This window comes from Acomys russatus, chromosome 28, assembly GCF_903995435.1.
Source record: "Acomys russatus chromosome 28, mAcoRus1.1, whole genome shotgun sequence".
Taxonomy (NCBI): Eukaryota; Metazoa; Chordata; class Mammalia; order Rodentia; family Muridae; genus Acomys; species Acomys russatus.
The window spans coordinates 30623111-30637340 of record NC_067164.1 but is presented as its reverse complement, the minus strand read 5'-3'; the positions used below and the strand labels follow the sequence as shown (position 1 = coordinate 30637340).

Genomic DNA, 14230 nt, shown 5'->3' with positions numbered 1-14230 from the left:
TGCATATATATTATATCTATATAAAGAGACAGTCCTTGTGTGAAAGATGAAACTGAAATGCAATTATATGCCAGATTTCCTTTTCCTCGTCACCTGAAGTCTTGTAAAAATGTACTACGTACCGAGAACCATCCTATTTGTTCTAAGATGTTTAGCCAAAAGTCACATGGACGCCTTAGAGCTAAGCCTTTACTCCGACCTTAAATACATTGGTGTGAGATTAATTGAACCGATGGGACTTTTTTTTTTTTTTTTTTTTCTGTTATTGTTTGGAAATCCTAGCCAAGAAATATTTTCTTTTTGGACTTGCTACCTGAACCATGGGTGGTAGAGCAGGACTCCTCAGTGGCCTTTGATCCCATTAGAGAGTTTAAATCAGTTTCCCACTTCTTTGGATGAAACTTAATATTAAAAAAACACATACCAGGCTAAAGCCACAGGAGATCATATTGTAATGCACACATTCAGAGTCCCAACCTAGTGGGATAGAGCTACAGCCACGTGTAGGTTACCTTTCACACACTCATGGAGCAGGGCAGAGCTATACTTAAAATTCCTAAACCCAATTTACTGACAGATGTTTTCAGAGCCGGGTGTACACAGTACTTGCCCAGAATCCCAAGGAAACCCAGTAACAAATGCTGCTTGTGAACTTGCATTTCTCAGCATTTAAGTGAGGCGCTCATGTTTTGTCCCCATGACATTTTGTCTCCCATGAACCTTTCTGTCATCAGTTTGACGTTCCGTTGTTGTTGAGGCCTGAACCAATAACCTCGCCGATATAGACGGACCCACTTTGATCTGAGTCACAGAATCCTAAGAGTGGTCAGTAGATACCCTTTAGCTCCACGTCCTAGGTACCCACTCCCATAGGTAGGGTGGAAAACTATACAGCCCAGAGTGGGAGCCAGCAGTAGCTCCTGTTAACCATCCCACACTGTAGGTGACGCCACACAATACACTCTTTCTAGTTTCTGTAGGTGACTGCAGGATGAAATCAAGACAGATAAACGTGTGCAAATACTGTTCCCTTTAAAATAATTTGCAAAGCTTGCTGAAGATAATACTCAAATATCCCTCCATCAAACTCTGGTTAAGTAGAGGGAAAAGTCAACTCTGATGTTTGGTCTTCATAAAAAAATAATAATTCATCAGAGGTAGAAGCATGTGGACCGTAAGTGGGCTCATTACCCCACAGCTTCAGAAGTATTTTCTTAAAGCTACAGTGATCCAGAAGTGTTTGCTTCCTCTAACTTTGCTGTTTGGGGAATCGCCACAAAATTCTTCTGTGATGCACTGGAGAGAAGGCTCAGAGGTTAAGAGCACTGGCTGCTCTTCCAGAGGTTCTGAGTTCAATTCCTACCAACCACGTGGCAACTCACAACCATCTATAATGCAGTCTGATGCCCTCTTCCGGCCTCCAGGTGTATATGCAGGGAGAACACTGTGTACATAATAACTACATTTCTAAAAAATTCCTCTGTGATTACATCAGTTCTCTCCTTCCGCCTTTATGTGGGTAAACCCAGGACCCCAGGCACACGCTACAAGGGCCGTGCTGCGGGCCTCTGTCTTTTGATTAAGACAGTGGCTCAGACGAGCCTGAAACTCACTGTTCTTCTCCTGACCAAGAAGCATGCACCACCATGCCTGGCCTTCAGCTCCCTCCTGAGCACCCTGCATATGCCTCACCTACTCACTCCCATGAGGTCTGATATGACCGATGGAGAAGCCATCTTGGCTGCTCATTCACTTCTTCCTGTGCATTGCTGTATGAGAAAGCACTGTGGGGCTGACAGAGTTTTGTGGAAATAAGGACTCTTTGGGTTTCTGCTGTCTTATATGCATCCTTCTATTTTACGTTAGTGGTCTTTAAAATTGGTAAAAATTTTAAAACATTTTCTCATACATTGTAATTTTTTTTTCTCTCTCTCAATTTCTTCTTCTTTGTAGAGCAAGGAGATTGCGTTCCAGCTGCACGAGGACTTAATGAAGGTTCTTAATGAGCTGTACACAGTAAGTTCACAGTCTTCCTCCTTCCGCGGGCTTCTTGTGTGTGTTCCTGGTGTGTAGGAGCCACTCGCTTTAGGGCTCCCTCTATGCTGAGCGGTGGATGGATGCTCTTCCGGTTAAAGTCTGGGACGCGGTAGCTGCGTGCTTGGCACTTTCCAAAGCCAGTCCCTCCTCACTTAGAGAGATCGTCTGAGCATGCGCGCGCGCACACACGCAGAGTTAGAAATGCTTTAAGGAGAACAGAATCTCGATGCCTCAATGAGGCATATTGTGACTGGCGAGAGTATATGAGACCTTTGTTTATTTTTGAATGTTTTGTTTAAAATTGCCATTCTTAGGTGGGAGCAATTAGAGTTAATTTACTGTGGGCACATTAATGTCTGCCTTTCTCACTATTTATTTATATTTGACAGGATTGGGGAGTGACCTTAGGGTCACTTGCATACATACTAGACAAGCGCTCTCCTACTGGGCTATCTCCTAACCCTTCCTTTATTCCCTTCCGTCTGCCTTCCCCCATTTCAGGTCTGTTAGTTGTTTGTTAGTGACACTACTCTAAAATTGCTTTTTTTTTTTTTTTTTTTAACATGGAGATATCTTTATATCCTTATAATAATTTGTTTTAACTGACTTATATTTTCCTTAGGGTGCTACTGTACATCATCATAAGATAATCTTATAAGGCCTACCTGTATACTGCATACTTGATGAAATTAGGCTTCACATAACTAGAGGCCAGCTGCCTGCCCATGCTTTGTGATTTGTCAATTTCTGATGACCTAAGGTTTCAACCGTTTCTAGAAATGTTTTTTCAAAGATGTTATTTATTATGTATACAGTGTTTTGCCTGCATGTGTGCCTGCCTACCACAAGAGGGCATCATATCACATTAGAGATAGTTGTGAGCCACCATGTGGTCGCTGGCAACTGAACTCAGGACCTTTGGAAGAGCAGACAGTGCTCTAAACCTCTGAGTCATCTCTCCAGCCCCCTCTAGAAACTTTTGATTTTAAAAGTTAAACGAGCTTTGCACCTCTGAGAAAGGAGAATAAGCAGGATGCGTTCACCCTACTTTCTGTGAGTCTTTATGCTCTGCGTCTTCCTGCGTCACCTGCCTGGGGCTTTGTTTGCCTGGAAATCCAAACCCACCGAGACGTCTTTACCAAACAAGTCTGCTGGTTGTCACAACACCCAGGCAGCAGCTTCGTACCAATTATGTTGCTCAGAGTCAGAGGAGTCAAGTTAAACTTTGCCACCAGACCCAAGAGCAGCCTGTTGAATGGCATAGGAAACACAGCACAATGAAGTGGAACCAGTTTCTCCTAGGTCCTTCTGAGCACTGGGCTTGGATATCTGGCAGGTCCTGGGAGTTAGATCAAGTCAGCGGACACGAGCCCTAAAAACCGTAATGGGCCTCAGTCTGAAGTCTGAAGCAGCCAGGTCCTGGAAAGGGTTGTCAGAGATTAGATGACCTTGTCAGTCAATCAGTCCCTCAGAGGCAGTGTGGGCGGTAAGAGATAGAGAGGAAGGCAAAGAGGTATCATCTCTCTAGATCGTTTTGAACTCCTGGGAAGAAAATTCACTTCATAGAGCGTGTTAGTGAAGACCATAGGTCACCTTCCGTGAGCACTTCTCCACCCTCGTCACCCCCTCACACACTCACACCCCACCACACACACACACACATACACACACACACACAGTCATAGCCACACACACACAGACGTCACAGCACACACACACACACAGACACACACACGGTCACAGCCACACACACAGTAGTCACAGTACACACACACAGACACACAGTCACAGCCACACACACAGTAGTCACAGCACACACACACAGACACACACACAGTCACAGCCACACACACAGTAGTCACAGCACATACACACAGACACACACACAGTCACAGCCACACACACAGTAGTCATAGCACACACACACAGACACACACAGTCACAGCCACACACACAATAGTCACAGTACACACACACAGACACACACACAGTCACAGCCACACACAGTCACAGCCACACACACAGTAGTCACAGCACACACACACAGACACACACACAGTCACAGCCACACACACAGAAGTAACAGCACACACACACAGATACACACACAGTCACAGCCACACACACAGTTGTCACAGCACACACACACAGTCACAGCCACACACAGTCACAGCCACACACAGAGTAGTCACAGCACACACACACAGACACACACACAGTCACAGCTACACACACAGTAGTCACAGCACACACACACACACACACACACACACACACACACACACCACACAGTCACAGCCACACACAAAGTAGTCACAGCACACGCTGGTCTCTCCCTACAAAGACACACAAAGTCTGACTTGTCCAAATGAAATCTCTGCATTTTACAAGCTCAGTTTACATGAAGAGTAAAACTGTGGAATATGGTGGAACAGTGGACCGGGGGTTGAAGGAATACACTTTAGTTTAACCACTGACTACTATTTTGCTCAGGAACAAAGAACCTTCTGGCTGTATCATGTGTAGAATTTTGAACAGCTCCTGACGTCATAATGGTCACTAAGCAAGGGTATAAAGTGCACATAGCCTCCAGGGATTTGGCTGCTATTGAATTTCCCAGTCAGACAAATTTGCTCACAAACCCTTGAAACTACCTGGGAGTATGAGGTGAACATTTGGGAACTATATAATTTATTTATGAGAAGACTATTTTAAATCACAGTCGACTGCACAGTAGGTGATAGTCTTGCATGGACCTCCTGACCCTGCAGTGTTGCTCCCACCGCACTTGTTGATTATGCAAACATTCCAGAAGGCTTTGGCTCAGAACAGGCTCAGGCACACAATAGAAAGAGATGGCGTATAAATCGCCCATATGTTAGATCTGAATCTGATATGTCTAGGTTGCGTTGGTGATGTCGTAACATACACTGTGATGGTCTGGTCAATGGAATAAAATAGAGCACAAGACACGTGCTACAGACAGCATGAAGCCCTGGGGTTCTGAACAGGGGAGAGAGAGGATCAGGATCGTGGCAGAAGACTGAATTCTGGCTGTCTTTACCATTCTGTCGCTGTGGTGACAAGATACCAGGGAGAAATGATGTAAAGGATGGAAGATTATCCTGGCTCATGGTTTCTCTTGGGTCTGTGGTTGCTTGGCTCCATGGCTGTGAGCCTGTGGGAAGGCGGAAGGAGCAGAGGAGAGCTGAGCTGTCTCTTCCTGTTTCCTAGGGTACAGAGAAGGGAGCACCTGCCCACACAAATGAGCATCCTCTCTCCCATCCCCTTTTTGCCCCATACTTTGTCCATCATATGATCGCCTCCCATGGCCAGGTTAGGGCACGCCCTCCGGCCTTAGTTAATTATCTCTGGAGACACCCTCACCAACACGGCAAAGGGTTTCCTTTACCTGTCTGCTGGACGCTTTTCAGGCCAGTCAAGTTGCCAGGCACGGTGAATCGCCATAAGAGGAGAGGTCTGGAGGATGTGCAAGCTAGCTCCTTCTCTGTCTGTCCCATCCCGCTGTCATTTGCAAAAACGTGGCCTCAGAAAGGATTTCAAGGCTCTAGCTGGAGTTTCAGGCTACCTTGAGGGGCAAGCAAGGCACTTAAGATTAGTTTGGCCTTGAATAGCCGGGATGCACGGTCGCATTGGAAGTTTACGCTCGTTCCTTGGAGTTTGAAGATTGGCAGCTCAGGGCTGATACCCAGAAAGCGTTCAGGAACCAGGCTGCGTGTAATCTGTTGTGCAGAGAAACCCAACTGCAGCATTCATCCTTGGAGTCGTGCTAGTTACAGGAGCTGGAGCCACTGCCTCAGGGTTCCTGGAAACAGACTAGAGAAAGGGAAGAGCAGGCCGCTATCTCTCAGGAAGGCATGACAGAAGTCCCACGGTATGCTCTCATTGGCCAGAACTCAGCGTGGCCCCTGGGAGCTTCAAGGACGGCTGGAAATTGCAGGCTTTTGCTAGCCAGTTTATTGCTAACGTGTGTTTGTTGTTCGTTTTATGAGGATTTGGTCCATCTGGAAGAAACGAGAAGTTACTCATAGTTAGCTATGCCTCCCGGAGTAGCCGACCGTTGTTGCGTACCTATTGTACATGGTCTTGTTATTTATTATGCTAACACAGCCCATGGTCTCAGCACAGCATCACCAGGAGGTGGTTTAACTCATTATCTGGACTCTGTAGTTGTGGCACCTAAGGGCAAAGCGAGGCTCGCACAGGCTCGCACAGGCTCGCACAGGCTCGCACAGGCTCGCACAGGCTCTAGTAAAGTGGGAACTCAAAGCACACCTGGCCCCAGAGCCTGGGTTCTTGGCTATCACTTGGATTCTGTTGTTCTAGTTTTAGGGGATCACTCTGAAACCAGATCTCTAAACGTTACGGTGTCCCCCAAATTAGGATAAATTAAGTAATTCGTCACCTGCCCATTTGTACATTTTTATAAGAATCAATGGCGTTAATGTTGCTTTAGTAGAAGAAAAAATGAGAAATTGAACATGTGTCTGGGTGGCAACCTGTACTGCTTAGCAGTGTTCATCTAAATAGCTAACAGATGGAGCGCAGTGGGCCAAAAAGTAAAAGGGTAATCCAGGATCCTCAGACTCCATTTCTGAGTCTTGGCTGCTAATGCACTTCCCGAGTTGAATATGTGGCATAGCGCTGCACAGTAGAAACAACAAGGTTGATAGTGGGTTAAGAAACCAGCAATAAACCAGCGGCGGTGGCGGCATTCACTTTTAATCCCAGCACTCAGGAGGCAGAGGCAGGTGGATCTCTGAGTTCAAGACCAACCCGGTCTATAGCGTGAGTTCAAAGACCACCAAGGCTATGTAGGAAAACACTGTCTAAAAAAAAGCCAAGAAGAAGAAGAGGAAGAGGGGGGAAGAAAGAAGAGGAAGAATGAAAAAGAACAGGAGGGCTGGGAGTGGTGGTGCACGCCTTTAATCCCAGCACTCAGGAGGCAGAGGCAGGCGGATCACTGTGAGTTTGAGGCCAGCCTAGTCTACAGAGGGAGTCTAGGACAGCCAAGGCTACACAGAGACACCCTGTCTCAAAAAACAAAACAAAACAAAAAGGACAGGAGGAAGAAGATGGAGGAGGAGGAAGAAAGGAGAAGGAGATGCATTTGTACCCCAGCTCCAGTAATTGCTATTTGTATAGTCCTAGGAAAGCAATTCACCTCTCTGAACATCTACATTAGACAGGGTTTCTCCAGAAAAACACAACCAATGTGGCAGTGAGGCTGCGTGTGTGAGTGAGCGTGTACAAGCACATGTCTGTGTATGCATGCAGTTTTGAGTAATTTTGACAAAGTCTTATGTAGCCCAGGCTAGCTTCAAACCCGTTCTATAGTAGAGGCTGACCTTGAATACCTAATAGGAAACAGAAAATGGTCACCCGCTGAGTGCTGGGAAAACAGTTGTGCACCACATGCCCAGCTTAGTTGTTAGAGTTATGAAGGACAAAGACCTTGAGCTGGGAGCCTGGAAAGCCTGGAGCATCGATGGTATAGTTTCTAGTCTGAGTCCAAAAACCCGAGGGAACCTGGAGGTCTGGCCCTGTAAGTTCCAATCAGATGCCAAGTGTGAGAACAGAGGTCCTGTGTCCCAGCCAGCGGCCATCACACAGCACGTAGAGTCATCACTTCCCAGCTGTTTTGTTCAGTGCAGGCCGTACATGGATTACGACGTAAGACCCAGACATGATGGGAAAGTGATCTGTTTTATAGAGTGCATCAGCGTAAGTGGTAATTCCATTGGAAACACCCTTAGAGATAGACCTCCAGTGACGCTGAACACACTAACCAGGCGGGCCATGGCCTTTGTCAGGTTGGCATTTAAATTTAGCCACTGTAACAGCTGATAAAGCATCAAAGAAGCAAGGGACGATGGCCATTAAGTCACAGCCATCCCACTTTGGCCTCAGTTTCGTCTGCAGTGGCTATCACAATAACACTCAACTCTCAGACTTACTGTAAAGAGTGAGTGTTACAAAGACTAAATATCCGTTCAAGACTGCTTCCTGTACGAGGCACTGTTCCATACACTGGAGAGAGAGCACTGTGAATACAGTACAACATACTTGTACAGAGCAAGTTCTAGTGAGAAGATATAAACAGAAAAAAGAAATGAGTGTATGTGTCAATCACAGATAGTTTTTACACATGCAGACTGAGTCTTCCTTAACCACACTGCTGGGGCAGAGGGCGGGGCACATCAGATTTTTTAATATTTGCCTAGACTTTACCAGATAAGCATATATTTACTTTAAGCACCTGAGATCTTAAAAGTTTCAAAGTCCAAAGTATTTTGGGGTTGGATTGGGTTTGGGTTTTTTGAGACAGGGTGTCTCTGTGTAGCCTTGGCTGTCCTGGACTTGATTTGTAGACCAGGCTGGCCTCGAACTCAAAGAGATCCGCCTGCCTCTGCCTCTGGGATTATAGGCATGTGCACCACCGTGCCCAGCTGTAAAGTTCAAGACTTTTAAACATCATGTTGGCACTCTATATTTGGGGGTTTCAGACTTTAGATTTGGGGTTTAGAGTTTCCTCAGCCTATATGTAGTTTTTTTCTTAGAATGAGGTTTTTTTTTGTTTGTTTGTTTGTTTGTTTGTTTGTTTGTTTTGGGAGGGGAGTGGGGAAGAGGCAGGGGACAAGGGATGTAATTTGCCTAAGAGAACTAAATCAACAGTATCAGGACTGTGCTGGGGAACTGGACAAGGAAAAGCCGAGACATGAGGAATATGACATGGGGGGGGGGGGGGGGGGGCCGGGGTGAGGGTTGGAGGGGACATTCAAAACCAAACTGCTTTCCATCAACCCAGTGACAAAGTCTCCAAAGGCGATGCTATATTTTAAATCATATGATGTAAGCTTAGGGTTTACAATTATCTCTCTTCTGTTAATGTTTCTTTACCTTAGCTTGACTTAGCTAGTGCCCGTAGTAAGTTTATTCCAGTAGAGATCAGCACGAACATCAGGATAAAGGCACGTGAAACCGACAGTTAGTTGTATGTGGCTGGTCCTCCGTCACTTTGTGTATCAGTGGCGCGCATGGTTAGCCACGCTCAAGGAGTCATCACTAGGAAGAGAGCTGAGAAAATGACGGCTACCCACCCTGATGCTCGGGCAGGCGCATGGGGATGTTGATTTCATGTAGCAGTCCCCGTGATGTGACACAGCAGGCCGGCAGGCCTAATTAATCTCAGTTTTACAAGTAATGGCTGCTGCTGAATAATTAGCTCGGGGTCACACAGACAGTGAATGACTCATCTCTAAATTCCAGCTTGCTCTTTCTCCAAAAACCCAGCACTCTCCACTGGACCTCTCTGCCTTAGGGACAATGTCAGATGCCAGGAAAGGCAAAGGGACGGGTGTGTGGGGGGGAGACCCCAGGTGTATCCATTTGGAGTTACCTTAAAAGCATTGTCTCATGTAGCTTGAATGTGGTCCTGTCCCTGCCTTGTGTCAAACATACACTCAGACAATGGCTATTGCTGAGATCCACCGCCTGAGTCTTTTTTTGTTTTTGTGTTTTTGTTTTTCGAGATAGGGTTTCTCTGTGTAGCCTTGGCTGTCCTGGACTGGCTTTTTAGACCAGGCTGCCTTGAACTCACCTCAACCCACCTGCCTCTGCCTCCTGAGTGCTGGGATTAAAGGCATGTGTTACCACTCCCAGCCACCGTCTGTCTTTCACCTCTGTTTTCTTCCTTCTGAACCCAGTCCCATTTGTCCAACAACATAAATGGCAGAGAAGCTGTGGGGGGGGGGCACCATCCCTGGCCTTCACATATGCTTAAAAAGTGTAGCCTTTAAAGACGTTAACGTACAAAGAGCTCGATATTGTTTTAACGGGAGTGAGTTGTCACATGGAGGCTTCCTTGAAACCGTGGCCTCCAGGACCAGGGAAGAGAAGCCTCCTTAAGGTCTTGTGAACCTACATAGCGGAAGCCAACAAGCTCTGAGGAAGCATGCCCCGGGCCAGGTTGGAGGGTCTGAAAGAGCCTCCTTATACACTTGCCTTATAGCAGATATTTTGGAGGGGGGGGCGGGGAGAGGGAGTGAAGTAGTCCTTTTACCTCAAGGGCGTTTTGGGTCTTTGGAATATATATTTCTGTAATGAAAATGAAACTTCATTCCTTTGAGATGGACTACAAAAAGGACTGAGTCTCGGAGCAAAACCCTGAACAGAGGGAAATAAGGAGGAAGGAATATGTTTTAAACAAAAACAAACAAATAAACAAAAAACATCTCCCACACTGAAACCCTCGTTGGAACGCCACGTTCCTCATGAATCTACCTGGAAAGGTATTTTTCAAAAGCGGTCTATTTTGAGATCAAGGACAGCGATCTCATTATGTCTGTCCCCTCGCTTTGGCTGCTAGCTACTTGAGTGGAGACAAAAAGATACAGGTACCATATGGCTCCCTGTCAACAACCCCAGAACTGATTTTCAGGGAGAGTTGGCAAATTTGTTTTTCTTTGGGGGAGGCTTTCTTTTTGTTGTTGTTGTTTTTGTTTTTCAAGACAGGGTTTCTCTTGTAGTCCTGGATGTTCTCGACTCGCTTTGTAGACCAGGCTGGCCTTGAACTCACAGAGATCTGCTTGCCTCTGCCTCCTGAGGAGTGCTGGGATTAAAGGAGCGCCCACCACGCCCAGTTTAGTTAGCAAATCTGACTGGCTTCCTTTTCATACCACAGTGATAGCTGCTTATAAAGTTAACACTTCATGATCTGTGACCACAGCTGTCTGTCCACTCTACAGGGATATGACTCAGGGTCCTCTGCTAGTTAATGATGCCGAGTATCACTTAGTTTCTGCTAAGAGTTTTCATTTTATCAATGAGATTTGAAAATTCCTTATCGTTGGTGCTTCTGAGCTACAAATACAAAGACTTGATAAATAAGATTGGCTAAGTGAGCAATATGAACTTGTTTTCCCCAAAATTATTTGGCCTGGAAATGAAAAAGAAAACACACATTTTACCAAAAAATAAATAAATAAATAAATAAAAATTAAGCACCAAAGAATGTTTCATGTTTGCCAACCACCAAGTATTTTACCCAAATTGTTATATTCTGAAATATAGAATTATGGCTTTTCACTTATTAGAATCTACTATTGACAGACATATTCATTGGGTTTATTTCATCAAACCTGTTGATGCGAGTAATATATGTGGCACAAATATAATAATAAATATACTTAGTGCTAACCACACCATAGAATAAATATTTTTCCTCAGTTTTTCATCTCAGAATGGACTAGAAGTGATTCTCAGTAGGAAGAAAGCACACATATAAAAGGAATCAAGATCTGAAAGGACTGTAGAACTAAATTGGTCCCTAAAAACAATCAACTTAATCTCCTCATTTTGGAAGTGGAGTCCGAGAACTAATTCATGGACAGGTTGAAAATGAAACTTGGGGCTTAACTCAGACTATCATCAATAGGTTCCTGTGAGGCGCAGGCCTGGATCAGAGCCAGAGGCTCTCAGAGTAGCAGGTATACCCAGCTCCGCCAGTAAGAAAGTAACCTTCCTCCTGGGCACTGTTCTGAGCCATTTACATAATTAGCCCTTTCAACTCCTCTAATGGACAGGGAGACGGAAGTACCTCTCCCAACATGACAGGAAGTCTCGGACCAGGCTGAGTGTGTGCTTTTAGCATACTTCCTGTACCTTTTTATTTGTGATTATATGGTCAAGCAGATTATCACAGTTGACCACCATACATATGCATGATTTCATCATTTGTGGAGCCAACCCATCATGGGTCAAAAACGGTCCCCAAACCAGCATCTCTACTGGACGTTTATGGGCCTTGTGTGCCTGTCATGGTTCTTTGGGTTACATGGTACTGCGCCTTTGTACCTAACATTTGCATCGCACTGGGTATTGTAAATAATCTAGAGATGATTTAAAGTCTGTCGGAGGGTGTACAGATTCTGTGCAAACACATTATCTGTATTTGTGCAAATACATTATCCCTTTAATGCAGAGGACTTGAGCATCCACACCCAGATTCTGGTCCCTGTGAGGCACTGTGGAACCTGTCCCCTGGGATGCTGAAGGACTACCATTAGACACCAAAAGATGGGCAGTGTCAGCAGACCTTGGCAATGCAAAGGAAGCACTGCAGCTAGGACTAAAATAGACGTCTAGGGGGAGTTAAGAGAGAGAGATGCAGATGTCCAGCAAATGTGGCAGCAGGACCAAAGCACAGAGTGCGGAGAAGCAGAGGTCCATTCACAATTTTTGCCGGATGGTTTCATGACAGTTAACTAAAATGAAACTGTAAAACAAAACTACAGACAAGGTCTGGGGAAATGGCTCGGTGGGTAAAATGGTTCCCACCCACACATGAAGACCCAGCATCCACACAGAACACCAAGCACAGTGGCCTCAGCCTGTAATCCCAGGCTGCGGACTCAATGAGAAGCTCAGAGAGAGAGAGAGAGAGAGAGAGAGAGAGAGAGAGAGAGAGAGAAGAGAGAGCGCGCAAGCTACAGAGATTGGGAGGACAACCGGAATAGGCCTCTCCGGCCCCCACATACATGCATTTGCATACACACGTGCATATTTACACGGACACACAATTATGCATATAGCATTTTAAAAAAAAATGATTAGATTCCAGTCAAAAGCAGGCTGGGCTCTCAAAAAGCTTTCTTGCTCAGATTAACAAAGGGCGCTTCCTCCCTCCCTCCCTCCCTCCCTTTCATCTTCATAGCAGAGTGAGAAGCATTCAATTTGAGACTTACAGCACTGGTGTCAAGTTTCAGACTATTGTTCATTGAGAGAAAGAGATTCTGAGTGCGGGTGAGTGAGGCTTTTATGACTTTACATCCCAAGTGTTTTTGTGCCCTCAGTTTAAGCATTTCATATATAAGCCATAGTCACTTGGCATTGAAGGCATAAGAGCTGCTGGAAGTGGCCGGTGACTGAGAATCTGGGGTATTTGATAGCCTTTCATCATGCCTTCCTTCGCCTTTCCTTTCGACATCCCCAGATGCTCAAAGCGCATCGTTTGTCACCCAAAGCTGCTGTTTAGCTCCTGCCACCAGGATTCAGGGTAATGTGTATCCCATCTACAAACAATAGATTAAACTCGTATTCTGGTGCCATTGAGAGCTTCATATGAAAGTTCTTTTCAGTACACGGACTTTTCTGAGTGGTCTTCTTTGTTATTGGCTCGTTCCACTGATGTGGAAGGATTAAGTCTGTTTGTGGGTCAGTTTCTTTGATCCATAAAACAAAAGAAAAGAGATGGCCTTGCTCCCTAGCCCTTCACAGGTATGAAGGCATATACAAGTGCCCATATCTCACAGCATGGGGGCTGAGGGCAATACAAGATCATGACATGAACATGTTTCAATGTCTGGCTAGAGGCTCCTGGCCTGCTGTTCTGGCTCGTAGCACCTCACCGTGTCCTCTTGTGGTGGGCAGGGTTAGCCTAAGACCTCATTTGTAGCTGGGCGTGGTGGTGTAAGCCTTTAATCCCAGCACTTGGGAGGCAGAGGCAGGTGGATCTCTGTGAGTTCGAGGCCAGCCTGGTCTACAAAGCGAGTCTAGCACAGCCAAGGCTACACAGAGAAACCCTGTTTCAAAAAACAAAAAAAAACAAAAACAAAAGCAAAAAAAAAAAAAACCAGAAAAAACCAACCTCATCGTAGGCAGCTATCTCATTTTTAACAGCTCACCCTACCCCCCGTGACTTAATCGTTCCATATCCCCCTAATCCCATGACCTTGGAAGTTAGGATTCTAAAATATGAATCTGCAAGGATGCAAAACATTCAGGCCACAGCAGATACGAAAGAATGGTGGAATGTTTTATTAACTGCAGTAGCATTTATTAAGTAAGCGTCCCCTGTGCCAGCTACTGTTTCATAAGCTTTGGGCCGTATTCATTTTAGTGCCACAATAACCTTCTATCTACTTTCTCGTATTCCTCGTCCAGAGATGCCAAAAACCGAGAAACAAGACTAAGCTTTGGACTTGACAGCCTGATTCCTGAGCTTGATATACAAGTCGCTCAGAATAGAACTAGCTGTCTGTAGGACAATATGCTTGGTTTTGTAGATGGTATCTTTGCAGTAAGTATGTGCAAAGGGGACCATGATTTGTAACATCACAGGATTTAGAGACAGAGAGAGAGCACGCATGTGCAATAATTTGGCATTCATCCA

General features: G+C 45.5%; 1 protein-coding gene across 3 annotated transcripts in view; it reads left to right on the top strand.

Moving 5' to 3' along the window:
* The window catches only part of Srgap1 (SLIT-ROBO Rho GTPase activating protein 1), a 274632-nt gene that overhangs the window by 165936 nt on the left and 94466 nt on the right, over positions 1-14230 (top strand). For all 3 annotated transcript variants that reach the window (XM_051170099.1, XM_051170098.1, XM_051170100.1), the window contains exon 4: positions 1954-2016. In XM_051170099.1, coding sequence (XP_051026056.1) covers positions 1954-2016 — 63 coding nt within the window. The remainder of the gene's footprint in view (positions 1-1953; positions 2017-14230) is intronic.